The sequence below is a fragment of the Diceros bicornis genome, chromosome 10 (assembly GCF_020826845.1).
Source record: "Diceros bicornis minor isolate mBicDic1 chromosome 10, mDicBic1.mat.cur, whole genome shotgun sequence".
Lineage (NCBI taxonomy): Eukaryota > Metazoa > Chordata > Mammalia > Perissodactyla > Rhinocerotidae > Diceros > Diceros bicornis.
In genome coordinates, this window is record NC_080749.1 from 70200575 (window position 1) to 70216590 (window position 16016).

At 39.7% G+C, this 16016-nt stretch overlaps 1 protein-coding gene across 5 annotated transcripts in view; it reads left to right on the top strand.

The window, feature by feature from the left end:
- Nucleotides 1–15443, top strand: part of MYO1B (myosin IB) — a 180700-nt gene extending 165257 nt beyond the window's left edge. For all 5 annotated transcript variants that reach the window (XM_058549453.1, XM_058549457.1, XM_058549454.1 and 2 more), the window contains 7 exons: nt 669–743; nt 2160–2294; nt 4146–4252; nt 6598–6730; nt 7086–7238; nt 8714–8841; nt 14051–15443. In XM_058549453.1, the coding sequence (XP_058405436.1) occupies nt 669–743; nt 2160–2294; nt 4146–4252; nt 6598–6730; nt 7086–7238; nt 8714–8841; nt 14051–14174 (855 nt within the window). In that variant the 3' untranslated portion in view covers nt 14175–15443. The remainder of the gene's footprint in view (nt 1–668; nt 744–2159; nt 2295–4145; nt 4253–6597; nt 6731–7085; nt 7239–8713; nt 8842–14050) is intronic.
- Nucleotides 15444–16016: the final 573 nt, after the last annotated feature.

Sequence of the window (16016 nt, forward strand, 5' to 3'; positions counted from 1 at the left end):
CCTCCTCCTTTTATTTCCCCTTTTTTTTCTCCCCAAGGCCCCAGTAGATAGTTGTATGATAGTAGATAGTTGTCCGCCTCAGCATGGCCGGAAAAGCGGTGTGTCGGTGCGTGCCCGGGATCCAAACCCGGGCCGCCAGTAGCGGAGCGTGTGCACTTAACTGCTAAGCCGTGGGGCCAGCCCCGAAAAGCTTCTTTTTAAGTTCTTATTTTTAGTCACATTCAGTTCTTAGTGTGCAGTACTAACGTCCTATCTTCATGTGCAAGGCTCTTGGAAACTGCAATATAGTTCTTCAGGCATTTTTTGCCTTTTAAGGACAATTTGAAGCAAAAATTACCTTATGTAATTTTTTCTGAAATGTATTTTGATTTGTGACGAGTTTGCAGCTATGCCTGCAAAGTGTTTCTCGTCAAATCATCACTCTTTAAAAACGAGTTAAGAGGATTTAAAACATCAAAACATTCTGATGTCATCACTTTGCATCTCCTAATTTCCTTTTGTCTGACTTAAAATCCACTGTCTGAATATGCTTCAGTTATTTTACTATATCCAGAAAGATACTTATAAATTTATTTATTCCACCTATTTTCATTTTTAATAGAGGTGTATCATCTTTATGGGCATCTGCTGGCCACACGTTAACCTCTGTGTTCTGCTTCTTTCTAAAGGTGCGTAGAGAGTACAGGAAATTCTTCAGAGCCAATGCTGGAAAGAAAATTTATGAATTTACACTTCAGAGAATTGTAAGTTTACGCTTTATATATGGCTAATTGGCATTATTGGATTAACCGGTTAATAACACCAACTCAGTAATATGTGACTGACTTGGTAACTATTAAATCATAACTGTGACACTGAGAGATTGTGACCTTTTTCATCATCGCCCCTCAAATTCAGGCAGAATTGTGTCAGAATTATTAGTGACTTATAAGTGATTAATAATAAAGTGTTCTTTGACAGAGAGAAAATAATTTGGGGAAAGTGAACCTAAGAAAGCCAGGTGTCTTAGTTCAGCCTCCTATAACAAAAATGCCATAGATTGGGTGGCTTAAACAATAAACATTTATTTCTTACGGTTCTGGAAGCTGGGCAGGCCAAGATCAGGGTACCCACATGGTCTGATTCTGGTGAGAGCCTCTGGCTAGTTTTCTCACGTGGCAGAGAGAAAGAGAAGCAAACTCTCTTCTGTCTCTGCTTATAAGGGCACTAACCACATCGTGAGGGCTCTACCCTCATGACCTCATCTAAACCTAATTACCTCCCAAAGGCCCCATCTCCTAATTTCATCCCATTGGGGGTTAGGGTTTCAGCACAGGAATCTGGGGCAATGCCAAGGTCTTGCCCTGCTAAACTGCCATGAGCTGCTCCACGGCGAGGTTGGCAAACAAGTTAGTGGGTAGAGGGTTAAGGGAGAGCAAGGCCGTGCCACTCTTCCTGGATGGATTATTCTAAAGTTTCCCTCTGTCTTTCAGAGAAGTATACATGGTGGTGAAACACGCAAACTCTGGAGCCAGCTTGCTCTGCCACTTACAGAATTGTGACATGAGCAAGTTACTTCTGTGAGCTTCATTTCATCCTCTGTAAAATAGGGATGATAATAGCACTAAGCTGATAGAGTTGTTGTAAGGATTCAAATGGAGTAATGATATAAAGCTGTTAAGTGCCTGGTCCCTATTAAGTCCTCTAGGCAGTGCTCGCAACAGAACTTTCTGCAGTGATGAAAGCGTTCTGTATCTTTGTGGTGCAATAGAGCGGCCACTAGCCACACGTGGCTGTTGAGCACTTGAAGTCTAACTAATGTGACTGATGAACTGGATTTTTTTTTTTAGTTACTTAAAATTTAAATATAAATAGCCACATGTGACTAGTTGGCTACCTATTAAATGGTGCAGCTCTCTAGTGTTAGCTGGCATTAGTGTTAATGTTAATATTAATATTAGGGTTAGTATTCTTCTTTTCTCTTAACCATTTGGTGGAACTCAGATTTCCCCAACCAACATGAAGAGTAGAATAGAGACTTTCCAGAGAAGTTACAAAATTTTATGGACTAAAAGTTGCTAAATTCCACGGAAGACTGGTTTGTTTAATGCCGGTTTTGTAAACAATGTCTTTTCTGGTATATTTTACTCATTTGGTATTTTCTGTCAATCCCAACACAGATGCAGAAATACTTCTTGGAAATGAAAAATAAGATGCCATCCTTATCTCCAATAGATAAGAATTGGCCATCGAGACCTTACCTATTCTTGGATTCTACTCACAAAGAGCTAAAAAGGATTTTCCACTTGTGGAGGGTAAAAATGTCTTGTTATATTTTTTCGGTGACTTCTTATCATACATTTTGAGTGTTTGAGAAGTGTTATGTAAAAGCAAGTTTTTACCACATTCTTCCTCAAGCCTCGGGGAGAATTATTTGAGGACTTTGGTGTTTTTGAGTCGTGCACTGTACTTGGCTTTCTGTAGGAAATCCTGGAGCAGCCGGGTGTCCCCATGGTGGTCTCCCCTCATCTGTGGTTGGAAAGGAGAGCTCGTGCCCGCATTGTCTTTCCCTTCCAGATCCTAGTTGCTTTCCAGTAGTTCAGTTTTTTTTTCATCTTTATCTGAAGGAATACTACTGGAGATAGAAATAATAAAATTTGAATCTCTTCAAACGATGTAGTTAAATCCCTCAAATGCAATGAGTTTACTTTGTAAGATTTATTGAACACGTAAAGAGACATACATGTGAAGAGACACATTTTGATGGGCTAGAAACAAAGCTTTCAAGTCCCCCCGAAGACATTAAAGAGATTAAAATTTCCCTCTACTTGAATTACAGGGAAACTGAAAATCTGTTTGATGTTGACTTATATTTTGGCTAACTTAATTTTATAGGAGAGCATAACATGTAATTTAAGTGTTGCCCAGTGTGGGGTAGATAGAGTATTTGTATAGACATTGACTATTTCAATAACTTAGTTGATAAATGGAATGCTAAATATATATGAATATCAGGTATAATAAAATCATTAGATAGAAGGCCTTGTATTCAGCAGGTGAGTGAGTGATGGATACGTCTTCCGGGAACTCTTTCCTGCCCATCACCGTAGGCTTGTTCTTTACCAGAATCACGTATGTATAGATAACGTCACTGACCGGTGTGATGCTTGGTACCAGCACAGCATATGGAACTGGATTCTGAGTTCTGTTCTCTAACTTAGTGAGTCAACTTTACGAGATTCACCAACATTTCAGTGTTCATCTCCCCTTTTGAGTCTGACATAGAAGCTATTTTCAGAAATAACAGTGGGGAGCTGCTAACGCCAGGGGTCTGCTCTGCCTCTCCCCTCCCCTGGCTCCCGAATCTCACTTCTACCTCCTTGGTTTGGGGGTGGAGAGTGAGAGGGATGTGTTTATTCCTGAAGGGGTGGGCAGCGATGCTAGCATTCCTTTATACAGTTACGTCAGTGGTTCTCAACCACGCCTGTAACTGAATTTCTTAGAGTTCATCTTAAAAACCTGGCCCTGCCCCTCCACCGCCCCCTATCTCCTTTCAGTGCAGTCTCAGAATTGGGGTGAAGAGGAGACTTCCACATTGTAAAATGGTAGTGATGGATGTGGAGCAGTTTTTCAAACTGTAGGTCAAATATAGCTAATTTGTGAGTCATGAAATCAATTTAGTAGGCTACTACCAACATTTTTAAACAAAATACAACAGAATAGGAAATAACGAAGTACATGACATATAGAAAGGGTTAGTAATGTTTCGTGAAGCTTTTTTGAAGCTGACTGTGTGTGTGTAAATGTGTGCATTGGGTTGTGTTGTATGGTGTTTTTGTTTCTATGAATCTCTGTAAAAGAGCGTGACCACGTCAGCACTGAAGGGTGTCCAGGGCTGACGTCACAGTGGGAGGGAACAGTACTCCCAGGAGGGCCCAGGCCAGCAAAGCCCTTGCATGTCTTGAAGAAGTATCTCAAGTTCTGCAATACAAGCAATAAAACCCACAAAGGAAAAATGCTTTTGGCCTTTTAAAAGAGTATTTCATACACATTTCCTCTTATCCTTGCTGCTGTTAAATTGGCTTAGCATATTGAAGAATGAGTAATGACTTATTTATGTAAGTGATGTCTTACTTTTTTTTTTTTCTTCTCTTCGTATCTCACAGTGTAAAAAATACAGGGACCAATTCACAGACCAGCAGAAACTTATTTATGAAGAGAAACTAGAAGCCAGTGAGCTCTTCAAAGACAAGAAGGCCCTGTACCCGTCAAGGTATTATGGGTTTGCTTTACATAAAAGTCAGTGTTTTAAAAGTTTCTCGAATGTATTTGTAGGTCTTTTCTAGTAGAGTTTGATTTCAGTTATACATGAGAGATTTTTAATTTTATGAATCATTTGATGAGCAGCTGGATATGATGACACATAAACACATTTGAGCAGTGGCTTTCCTGGTGCCCTTGAATGAAATGAGATTACAGTTGTTGGTTTTACTCCGTTGGCAGTAGCTCAAACACGTCACTAAATAATCAGAAGTTGTCATTTAAAGTAAAAATTATATAGGCTATTAAGATAAATTTATATTGTCAATTCCCATTAGTTTTCCATAGTTTTCAGAGACCAGTCCAATTTCTATTGGCAGTATAGTGTAATCGCCGTTCCAGTCTTCCTACTTTAACAAGCGGGGTCAGAACCTCATTTGTAAGATAAATGAAGAGGGAGCCAGTATATGACTTCGGAGTGTTGCTGAAGCACTAGTCGGTGGTGGCCTTTGGTCTGCTGACTCACTGGGCATGGCTTCGGGGGCCTGTGCCGCCAGTTCAGTTCTTTTATTGTAGACACCGAGTACTTCATAAAAAAAGGAACACCAATTGCAAGTTTGCCAAGTGACATCCTTGGAGAAGACTGCTTATCTGAATATTCTTACATCTCCCAAGTTCATCGTTGAGTGAATTCCTATCCGTTTTTTGTCTGATGTTTATAAAAAAGTAGCTTGCACAGTCTTAAGCCAAATTTATAACAGCTTTTAGTTTCTCCAAAGAATGGCCTAGAAATAAAAATGCATTATATGCTAAGTATATTCACATGTATTACATATGGTATGTTTATATTCTCTATGTGTCTTTCCCCACATTTGAAAGCTCTTCCTTTTAAAGGATTGAGTAAACATAAGTTGCCAGACACATTCAGTTGAAATATTTTAAAGGACACAGCTTTCTTGGTCAGCGGATTTGGCTGCTTGAGGTGGTGTATATTTCTCTAAGTCAGACATAGCATCTAAATCCAGAGTTGTCCAAAGCGCCTGCTACATAAAGCATATTCAAACGGGAAAATTGTCTGTATGCTTTCTCCAGCAAGCAGTTTTATTCAGCTCTTTATATATTTTTGAATTGTAGAGTAACCTTCTTAATGAGCATCCTTTGTAGATGAGTCTTCAGAAACTAGAGGGAGAAGAATACATTTTTTAAGAAACAAATTCAAAGGCTTTTAGTCCTTTTTGTTGTTAAAAACATGTTTGAATGTGAACAACAACAAAATTGTTAACATCAAGCCAAGTCCTTTTCGGATACTTTTATCCGTCTTCGGGGCTGGTGGCATGCTCACCTACAGCACTCAGGGGTGGAATAATTTACCCTCCCACCATTGTGGGAAGTGACAGCCCTTATGGGTTTCAGCCTTTTATATCCTGGGAGCTGTGAAACGCTGGCCACCTACGTGGATTTTTCTTCCCTGATCCTCCACCCACAACACAAGCATTTAAAGTTGTATTTGCAAATTGCCGGGATAGCAATTTTATGGCCCTCAATGAAGCTGCAGGTTTTTTTTTCCTTGGTGTCTTTGAAGAAACTGCCCTGAGAGCATCACCCCACAAGTCTTTGGGGAAATTGACACCTTAGTGTATGTGCATGATTATGCCTCTTGTAAGAGGTAGTTGGTTTGAAAGAAAACTGCTCTGATTCGGAATGTTTGCCTTGGCCCCTTCTTTCCATTTAGAGGCATATCCCAGGAGGAGAGGCCTGATTCTTCTTTCCTATATCGCCTATTTAGAACCAGAGTTACATGGTAATAAAAAGTGCTCGATAGTTTTCTTCTAAAGTGGTTGCTCTGGATCTGTTCTTCCCCGGAAGGCCTATTGATTTTCTTACTCTGCAAGAAAATGAAATTTTTCTTTGGAGCAGGTGATGGTAATAATTTGTGCTCTTTTTTCCATTGCCACATATTGTTTAAAGGCATTAATAAATCCTTTGTGGGCAGCTGTTAACTTTATATTAACAGATTAGGAGGAATTGCCTCTTCCTTCACGTGAGGCCATGCACTTGGGTCTTGGCTACCATTCTGGTGGGTGATTCCTATCCTGATTGTTCCATGTGGTAAGATTTTTATCAAAGTCCTATGTACCAAATGCCATGATCACATCAAAAATATATTTGAAATAGGTTTAAGGTTCCATTTTCAATTTATATTTAGGACAGGTGCAAGTATAATGTATAATATATATAAAATAAATTAACTTTTTATGAGTTGTCAGATACTCTTCAGAATTAACTGACATGTTACCTTTTTCCAGTAATACTTCCATTTGAAACCGTTTCTAATGCAAGGGAATCTTTTTCCTTAAGTGTTGGGCAACCATTCCAAGGGGCGTACCTGGAAATCAACAAGAATCCCAAGTATAAGAAACTCAAAGATGCCATTGAAGAAAAGATCATCATTGCTGAAGTTGTGAACAAAATTAACCGTGCTAATGGGAAGGTAAAAACGCTACCCCTGAAGACCTCTTAGAAGTGTTTATCAGTGGGACAGTCATCTTTAGTTTTCTGATTATTAAAATATGCATTTCATTTTCTCCGCAGAGTTACTGTGAAGGAAGCTATTTTCCCTTACCTTTAAAGCTTCGTAGAATTTTGCTTGTTCTCTGAAATTTTTGTGAATTAAAATATGTTATCTATGTTCTTTAGTGTGTTCTCAATATACATAGGTATGCATGCTGAAAGATATTGGAATAAAATGTGCATTTCTGCAAATAACTAATGCTTTAAACTCATTGACCATTTTTGGGTATTTTTGATCATTGGTTTTACTTCCTTTCTGTTTTGTTTTATTTTAGAGTACATCCCGGATTTTCCTCTTAACAAATAATAATCTCCTTCTTGCTGATCAAAAGTCTGGACAGATCAAGTCAGAGGTTCCCCTGGTGGATGTGACCAAAGTATCGATGAGCTCACAAAACGATGGCTTCTTTGCCGTCCACCTCAAAGAGGTAAAGCTTCAACCATGGACTTGACTGAAAGATTTCTGCATTTATGCAATCTCTTAGCGATTGACTTAAAATTTTCCACATCTGAATAATCCTGTTACTTGAAATTCACGTATCCTTATTGATTTGCAAATTTTAGCTATATTCACCCCTATTAAAATCTCAGGCTTGGTTTTTTTAATAATTGAATAAGGTCAATCACTTTTATTGACTTGTCCACTTAAGTTCAAATTTCACTGAGTAGCTTTTGTTTGCACTCACCATGATACGCATTATTTTGAGACTCATGCATAGAAATACCAAGATATTTAAATGATGCTTCCTCCTGTTGTTCCTTCTGTATGCCAACTTAGCAAATGTCTTCTTGTTCATCTTTAATTTGGTGGTTTTTAGTTAAAGAATGCAACTACAGTAAAACATCTGCCTCGTAATTTGACCTACAGATTTTTTTAGTGTTCTGTGCTTTTAGCCTACCCAGGACCTTCTGACCTGAGTCGAGTGGTTAAGAATGTAGGCTCTGGGTTGGTCTCACTAACTTTACAGTAACCTTGGCCAAGTCATTTAACTTTTGTGTGCTTACCTAGTTTTTCTCCTCTTTAAAATGTACCTACTTCACAGTGCTGTTGTTATGAGGATTAAATGAGACACTGTATGCAAAATGCTCAGCACAGTACCTGTCACAGAATAGTCACTAAGTAAACAGATGTTAGCAAATATTGACCATATTTAGAGACGTGCATCTAGCTAAGAGTGCCACTGTCTAGCTCATTCTAAACTTAGGACCATCCCATAAGCTTAGTTCAGCCTGTTTTCCTCCCTGTGGCTCTTAACCTAAAGGGGACGTATCACATCCTAGGACAGTGGTCCTCAACCTCGGTGACACATTAACTCGGTGCTGATGCCCAGGCCGTTCTACCAGTCCAATCAAGTCAGAGCTTCTTGGAATGGACCACAGGCATCTGATTTTTTGAAAGCTCCCGAATGAGTCCCTGTGCAGCTAGGGTTGAGAGCTGCTGCCCTAGGATATTTGTTGGAAGTGTTGTTGTTGCTCTTAGTTTTTAAACCAAATCACTGAGGACTGTTTTAAACAGCTCTTTCAGAACGAGTTATAGGTTAGGTCAGTGCTTCTTGAACCTGAATGTGCAAACAGATCACACAGGGACCTTGTTGTGGACTCGTATGCAGTGGCCTGCGGTGGGGCCGGAGATTCTGCTTTTCTAACAAGCTCCCAGGTGATGCTGATGGTGCTTCTGGTCCATCGACCAGCCTTGGGTAGCAAGGGGCTGGGTAACTTTACTGAAGTGCCCTGAGCAAGTTGGAAGAAATACTGCTTTTGTCATCATTGTTTATTCGGGAGAGTGGACTCAAGTATCTTATGTTTTAGAGAGACTATAAATACGTTTTCAGCCAAATCTTAAACATTTACCTCCTGAGCTGTCTTTAATTATGCTAGTCTGACTCTTGGTTTGTCCTTTTAGGGCTCTGAAGCAGCTAGTAAAGGAGACTTTCTCTTCAGCAGTGATCACCTGATTGAAATGGCCACCAAGCTCTACCGGACGACTCTCAGCCAAACCAAACAGAAGCTCAATATTGAGATTTCCGATGAGTATGTTCATGAATTGCTTGAATAGACCTTTCACTTTCAGCTTTATTGTTTTAGTTGAGCAATCCAACCTCATTCATTTATCCAGCCACTCCTTAAGTAACCGAGTCTGTGTTTGTATTTGTTCTGTTTTATGGATTTGGGTGAATGACACTGACCACATCCCCACCTTCATGTGCCTGACATCTAAGTGGAAGAGAAAAATATGCACAAATAAAATAATACACAGGTGATATGACTTTGATTAGTGACAAGTGCTTGTGGAGGGAAAAAAGCAAGGTAAGGGTCGGAGGGTGTCATTTTTGATAGGGAGGTCAGAGAGCCCTCTTGGATGCAGTGACATTTCAGTCGAGACAGGAATCAAGGAAGGCAGGAATTGATTGAGCCAGGCAGCAATCTAGGGAGATGTCTTCCAGGGCAAAGAGGCAGCAGGTGCAAAGGCCCTGAGGCAGGAGTGAACTCTGTGGCAGAGTGAAATGGGAGGAAAAGACCCTGGAGAAAGGGACCGGCCCAGTGGCATAGTGGTTAAGTTCGCGTGCTTCACTTCGGCGGACTGGGGTTCACAGGTTCCGATCCCGGGCATGACTGATGCACCGCTCATCAAGCCATGCTGTGGCAGCCGTCCCACATATAAAATAAAGGAAGATGGGCACAGATGTTAGCTCAGGGCCAATCTTCCTCAACAACAAAAAAAAAAGAGCGACCTAGAGAAAGAGGCAGGGACCTGGCCGTGTAGAGCTTGGTGGCTGAGGTCAGGAGTTGAGATTTTCCTGAGGGTGATGGAAAGCCATTTTATGTTTTGAGTGAGGGTGTGGCATGATCTGATTTATGATTCTCAAAGCTCAATTTGGCTGCAATGTGCAGAATAACTATAGGGAGGCGGGAGTGGAAGGAGAGAACAGGAGCTCCTGCAAGGAGGATGCGCTTCGGCTGGGGTGTGAGTGGGAGGCAGTGAGAAGTAGTCAGATTCCGATTGTGATTTAAAGGAAGACAAGAGGACTGACTGACAGGTTGGGTGTTAGGTTTTGGGCCTGAGCCCAAGTGGTGGTGCGATTTACTGCAGTAGATGACCCTGAGGGAAGGGGGTTGGGGGCGGCGGGGGCGGGGGGCGAGGTGAAATCAAGGGTGCTGTTGGGATGTATGGTATTTGAGATGACTTTCGCATCGAGATGACTAGAGTTAGAGAATAAGCATTCCATTAGTGCTGAGACTGCTGTAAATGTGAAATTTACTTTTTTTTACTTCACAATGGGGCTCTAATTATAGAGACATTATTTGCATATAGGATGGAGCATCTTCCCATTTATGAAATCCATCGATATTAATGCATTTTAATGAATTCGAGTTACTCTGTTGATTGATACTTAATTGGTTACTTTTCAATAGATTGTTTACTATCTGCTTATGTAATTCTTTGCATGTATAGTAAAAACTTGCATAACCAGAATGCTCAGGAAATTATTATATTTTCTAATTAAAATTTTGCCAGTCTGTTCTATTTCAGTGCTTCCTAAAAGCCTTTCTAAAATAAATTCATACCATTTCTATCCCTTTGTAAGCCAAACTAACTCTCCTTGATGTGTTAGGGTGTACAGAACTTTAAGGTCAGTGTCTCTTCTCATTGTACACTGGGAGTGGGGTTTAGATTGGGTGCAAGATGGCCCTTTAAGTAGACTCTCCATGGGAAATTGCAGTTTGGACTAAATCACTCTTCTTGTTACTGAGTCTTTTCTCATAAACAAAGAATATTAGGGAAAGAGATAATGGCTAGTTGGGTTTCAGTCAATTAAGGTTTTAACCTGTAAGGGCCTGTTAGAGCTTTAAACTCCCTCTAGGTGAAATTTTTCATAACTTGGGATGCTGGGCTTCTGTTTTGGTGGGACTGGTAATTCCCACTCTTCCTGGGAAGATTTTGTGTATTCCAGGTGCAAAAGCCCCTTGGTAAATGAATGAAGTAGCCTCGTAGTTATCCCACTACGTTAATAAGGCCATCTTTGCCGAAAAAATCACACCAACATCCAGGCCAGGAAGGAGTGCTACTTTTACGCATTTCCCAAACTGGTATTCTAAGAACACTGCCTCTGCAGGATGCTAATAATGATGTGCTGTGAATAAAGTGTTCTCTGGAGGAAATTTACAGTCTTCTGTAAATTCTGTATTGCTGCACTTCTCAGAGCCTCTGTAGTCTTGTTGCACATTATGACTCTCCGGAGGGGTTTGGGGGATAGCATGTGCTGTGTTTCTCAAACATAATCAACCACAGAACCCTCCGGTGGCTCTAACGGTTTGTGTTCGAGGCACACGATCGCGGAAGACTGATGGGGATCATTTGCTTCTGGGCAGCGGGGACCCTGCCTTGCCCGAGAGAGAGCTGTGGTGTTCTGGATGTGTCAGCTTTCAATAAACATGCTTGTCTGAGTGAAGATCAACAGTGTGGCCACGTGAAGAAAACAGGCATTTATTAGCATTATAAACCAGTCCATAACACCTTTCCTCCTCCAATTCCTGATTATTGGTTGGTCTCATAAAAATAAAATAGCTGCTGGAACCTTGCATAGCACCCGTGGTCCCTTGTCCAGGCGGCACGGGAAGCTACATGGCAGAGCATGGTGCCCATGTAGCCTCTGTTTCGTAACCTCTTAAGCAGGGATTATACACCTCCTTGGAGAGCATTTTAAATTTAACCCAAATTTTACAAAGTCATGGGCAGGGGCACCCGTGATGTATTTCTCAGCCCTTAGTGGCTTTAGTCTGTTTCATTGCCAGCTGTACAGACTAGTGTTGTAAACAGCATGCAGTTCAGTGACCAAAACCTTCCTTAGTGCATCCTTTTCAGAAGTAGACATAGTTATTCTAACAAAGCCAGTCTCCATGATCGTTACGGATAAACTGGATGTCAGTTTACAGGAGGCGAGTCAAAGTCCTGTTTACTGCTTAGAGCGGTTTTAACCTGCACAGGTAGAAGTGAGAATTGAATTCATGGAGAGACTCAACTGCGTTGTAATTCTCGGTTCTTAACTCCCACAGTGTTCAGTCTGTAAACAGATTGCATTAAGGATAACCTTAAATAAGATGTATGGTAATTCTAAAAATGAAGACCTGAATATATTGAAAATGAAAGTGAATACGTTCTGTTAAACTTTCGAAATATTCATGCGTGTATATGTACATGTTTACTCACATGTACTCATAATACATGGACACACATATATCATTTAAGTTATACAGTTGTATTTCTGAATATTTTAAATCCAAACAACTAATCTACATTCCTTTTGCTGTGAAGTTTTCACTGATCTTGATGCTGTGAAATAATGCATTCGACATGTTTGCTGGAGGATAATTCTCTGATTCTCCATGTCCTGGCTGTGGACTGTGCGTCAGTTCTCTCTTCTATGAAATAGAGAGAAATAATAGTACTTACCTCATAGGTTTGTTTTAAAGTTGAGTTAATACATGGAACTCACTAAGAACAGTGTGATGCATGGTAAATACTCAATAAATTTTAGCTATTATTGTTATTTCTAAAGTGAATTGTGATCATGAATTGTGAACATGGAGGCAGCCAATGTTTGCTGAAGTTATTGGGAAAAAAATTCCCTATACATTTATTGTACTACAAATGGTCTTTGAAAATTAAAATATAATAATATTTGATTTTTTTAAGTATGTGTATTTGCGTTAAACTTGAAAGATGTTATTTTCTTTGGGACACATGGATTTAAGTATATATGTCGGGGAGATATCTTAGATAGGTAATTTAGAACTATGGCTTTTTTTTCAGTCTTTCAAGTTGAAAAGAAACAACCCATTTAAAAGCTCAAAAGTCCTGTCGTGTTTCAACAACCGATGAATCAGAAGCTTGTGTCACGTTTACCTCCAGTAGATAATGTTTGTAAAATGTGGGCTCTTTAGACTTTGAGCTAATGTGTACAGAACAGAGCTGTTTCGATCTTTGCTGTTGTCGTGTATGCCAGCGAGCGTGTGATCTGTCATGTGGCTGTGAGAGTGACTCACTTAATTTTATTGCAGTAGCTCAGTTATAGGCCACTATGAGAAACATACTGAAAACGTGGTGCCATTACACTGATTGTGATGGTGGAGAGGAAAGAGCACTGGCTTTGATGTGGGAAAGCCTGGGTTCTGTCTGGTCCAGCCATGCCACTCGCCTGCCTCCGCAGTAATGTTGTTCTTGAGGCCAGGGACCTCATTTTTTCCACCCTGGTGTTCCTCAAAGCACCTAGCCCAGGGGGAAGCCGGTGGTATGTTTGTTGTAGGAAGGTGTGATGAATAATCCTGTGAACAGGCACCTGTCCTAGTCTGTGAAAGGAAAGACTTAGACAAGAATATGGTTTCCCACAGTGAACCACGTGTACCAGTGGTAGGAGAAGAGGTGGCTTTAGGTGTATACCAATAGATTTTTAATATTTTATTTATTTATTTATTTATTTTTTTCCCCCAAAGCCCCAGCAGATAGTTGTATGTCATAGCTGCACATCCCTCTAGTTGCTGTATGTGGGACGCGGCCTCAGCATGGCCGGAGAAGCGGTGCGTCGGTGCGCGTCCGGGATCCGAACCCGGGCCGCCAGCAGCGGAGCGCGTGCACTTAACCGCTAAGCCACCGGGCCGGCCCGTGATTTTTAAATTCTTATAGTTTTACATATATATATTTTTAAAGGGTATTAAAAATATGTGGCAGATCAAACTTGTGATTTTATCATTATGTTTCCATAGGTCACAGCTGTTTTGAAATACATTTATTTAGGCTAAAAATAACTATTAGCATAGTGTATGGATATGACAAAAATTGTATAGGAAGTATGTGAGTAGTGTTTCGAAACCATAGTCTGGAGGGTCTCTAGACCCCTTCCTTTTCTGAAATTCTTTATTTCATTTTCTCAATTCGTTGATAATTTAATAGGACCCCTCCCCCAGTCTATATTTTTGCTATGGAAAAATAGCATGTTGGTCGTCCCATTTGAAATACGGCAATACCTTATTTTGGGATATGATGAGTTAATGATCTTCAGTTTACTTAGGGCTAAATGATGACTGCGGGAAGTGAAATGCAGGTTAGAACCTGAGGACGTAACTCTGTGTATAGAAGTGCTAATGGGAGGGAATACTTGTCAAGGTCAATATCAAGTGTTAGTGTAATCATCAGCTGTTTTGTGTGTACTTCTCTTCAATTTGTCCTATTCTTTTCTCCTAGGTTCCTGGTGCAGTTCAGACAGGACAAAGTATGTGTGAAGTTTATTCAGGGCAGCCAGAAGAATGGGAGTGTCCCAACGTGCAAACGAAAAAACAACCGTCTCCTTGAAGTCGCCGTTCCTTAACTGGCACCTCCTCTCTGCTTTCATGGACTCATGTCTTTGTTATAGTGCAATTTGGTTTCCTTTTGTTTGGGGTTCATTGTATGTTTGGGAATTGCCAAAGGCTAATACTGTTAGAGTCCCTTGGCAAAATAAAAATATTTGACTAATCAATCTTTATTATTGGAATAGTTTTAACCCTTAAAGTACACATTCTGTCCTGGGGCAGGATTGTAGAAACTAACAGTGTCTGTGCCATGTCATATGTGTTCTTTGTTTAGTGATCATGTTAGGTCTGTGTACCCTAAATCAACATATTACTCATAAATCATTAATACATCTAAGTATAGGAAATGGTCTTAAAAGATAGTGCATTCATTCATCGAGTATTTATTGGATGCCTGCTCTGTGCTAGGCACTGTGCTAGATGGTATGAAGACTTACCAGGAACCTTTTTTTGTTTTTAAGGCCATTGCATTCTGGCTGGTTTGTGCTGGCTTTACTAAGGCAAAGAGAGTTTGAAAATGTTGAGACCAAAACAGTGGCTGTTGATGATGGACAGCATTATTAGGAATCCTGTAGTATGGTCTTTAGCAATATATACTTCAAGAAGGGCTGGTCCTAGGAAGTAGAAATATATAACTGAGCAGGACTTTTAATTTGGTCAGATCTCCTGTAATTGCTTTTAACGGTAGAAAACAGAATCAATCATATTTTAGAAAAAGTGACAGAAACAGTCCAGTAAGATTATATTTTCCCGTTTTTGGTAAACATCATGTATGATCCTACATATGCTAATATCTGCAGAGTGTTGTTTTCACCCAAATTTGAGTAAATATTTGAAACAGCTAATACAGTGAAGGGCTGAAAGCCTTTCCAGTAGTGGCAAGTGTTCTGTACGATGTGCAATAAACATCCAGGATCTTTTTTGCAAGTTTTATTTATAATATACATTTTGTATGAGAGAGGTGATTGGTGCAGGGTGCATATTTTAGTCAAGGATCAAAATGGTTTGTGTTAATTTGCAGGACTTTTTTTTTTCTTCTTCAAATTTACAATAAGGATTCATTTTGGAAACTACATTTTAAACTTTGGAATCAAATTCTTTCTTATTTGGGAGGATAATGTATATACATTGGTATGTTAAATAATAAAACTGTTCTATTTGGTGCCATTTCCTGGATCACAACTGTATTTTTGTATTTCGGGCTATTTTCTCATGTTGTGTGTCAATGTATTGTTGCACAGAAAGGCTTTACAATCCAAACATTAAATGTTCTCTGTGTAATTGAATTTCACTTATCTTTTATAAACCAGAAACATTCATTGAAAGTATATTCTGGGGCTTTTCTTTTAACTGTTGTACTTAAAAACATTGCTCCCATAAAGAAATTTCCAGAAGCCTTTGTGTTTATTGGTGCAGGTGGAGGATACAATTACTTTCTTTCAGTCTCCTCCAGCAAGGTACCTACAATGGTAGATTGATGGTTCCCAAAAAAGGTGAGTAGGAATTTGGAACTGAGAGGTATTTTTCAAAAACGTTTTAAAAAATATGTAATACTTCCACATTGTTCAACATACAAATGAGTATAAAATAATATATAATACAAATTCTCCATCTCGTCAGTGACCCATCTGCTTGCTTCCCATGCCCACCAAAAGGTAACCATTGTTTTTAGTTACTTTTGCATTACTTTATGCATATGCTTACAAGAGGAAATGAAAATATGAATTCTTATCTTCCTCCTGCTTTAGTAGACAAAAGCTAATATATTATAGACATTGTTCTTTACTTTGCCTTTTTAGCTCTTCATTGTTTTTACAGTGGCATGTTCTTTGTCGTATGGACGCACTATAATGTATTTA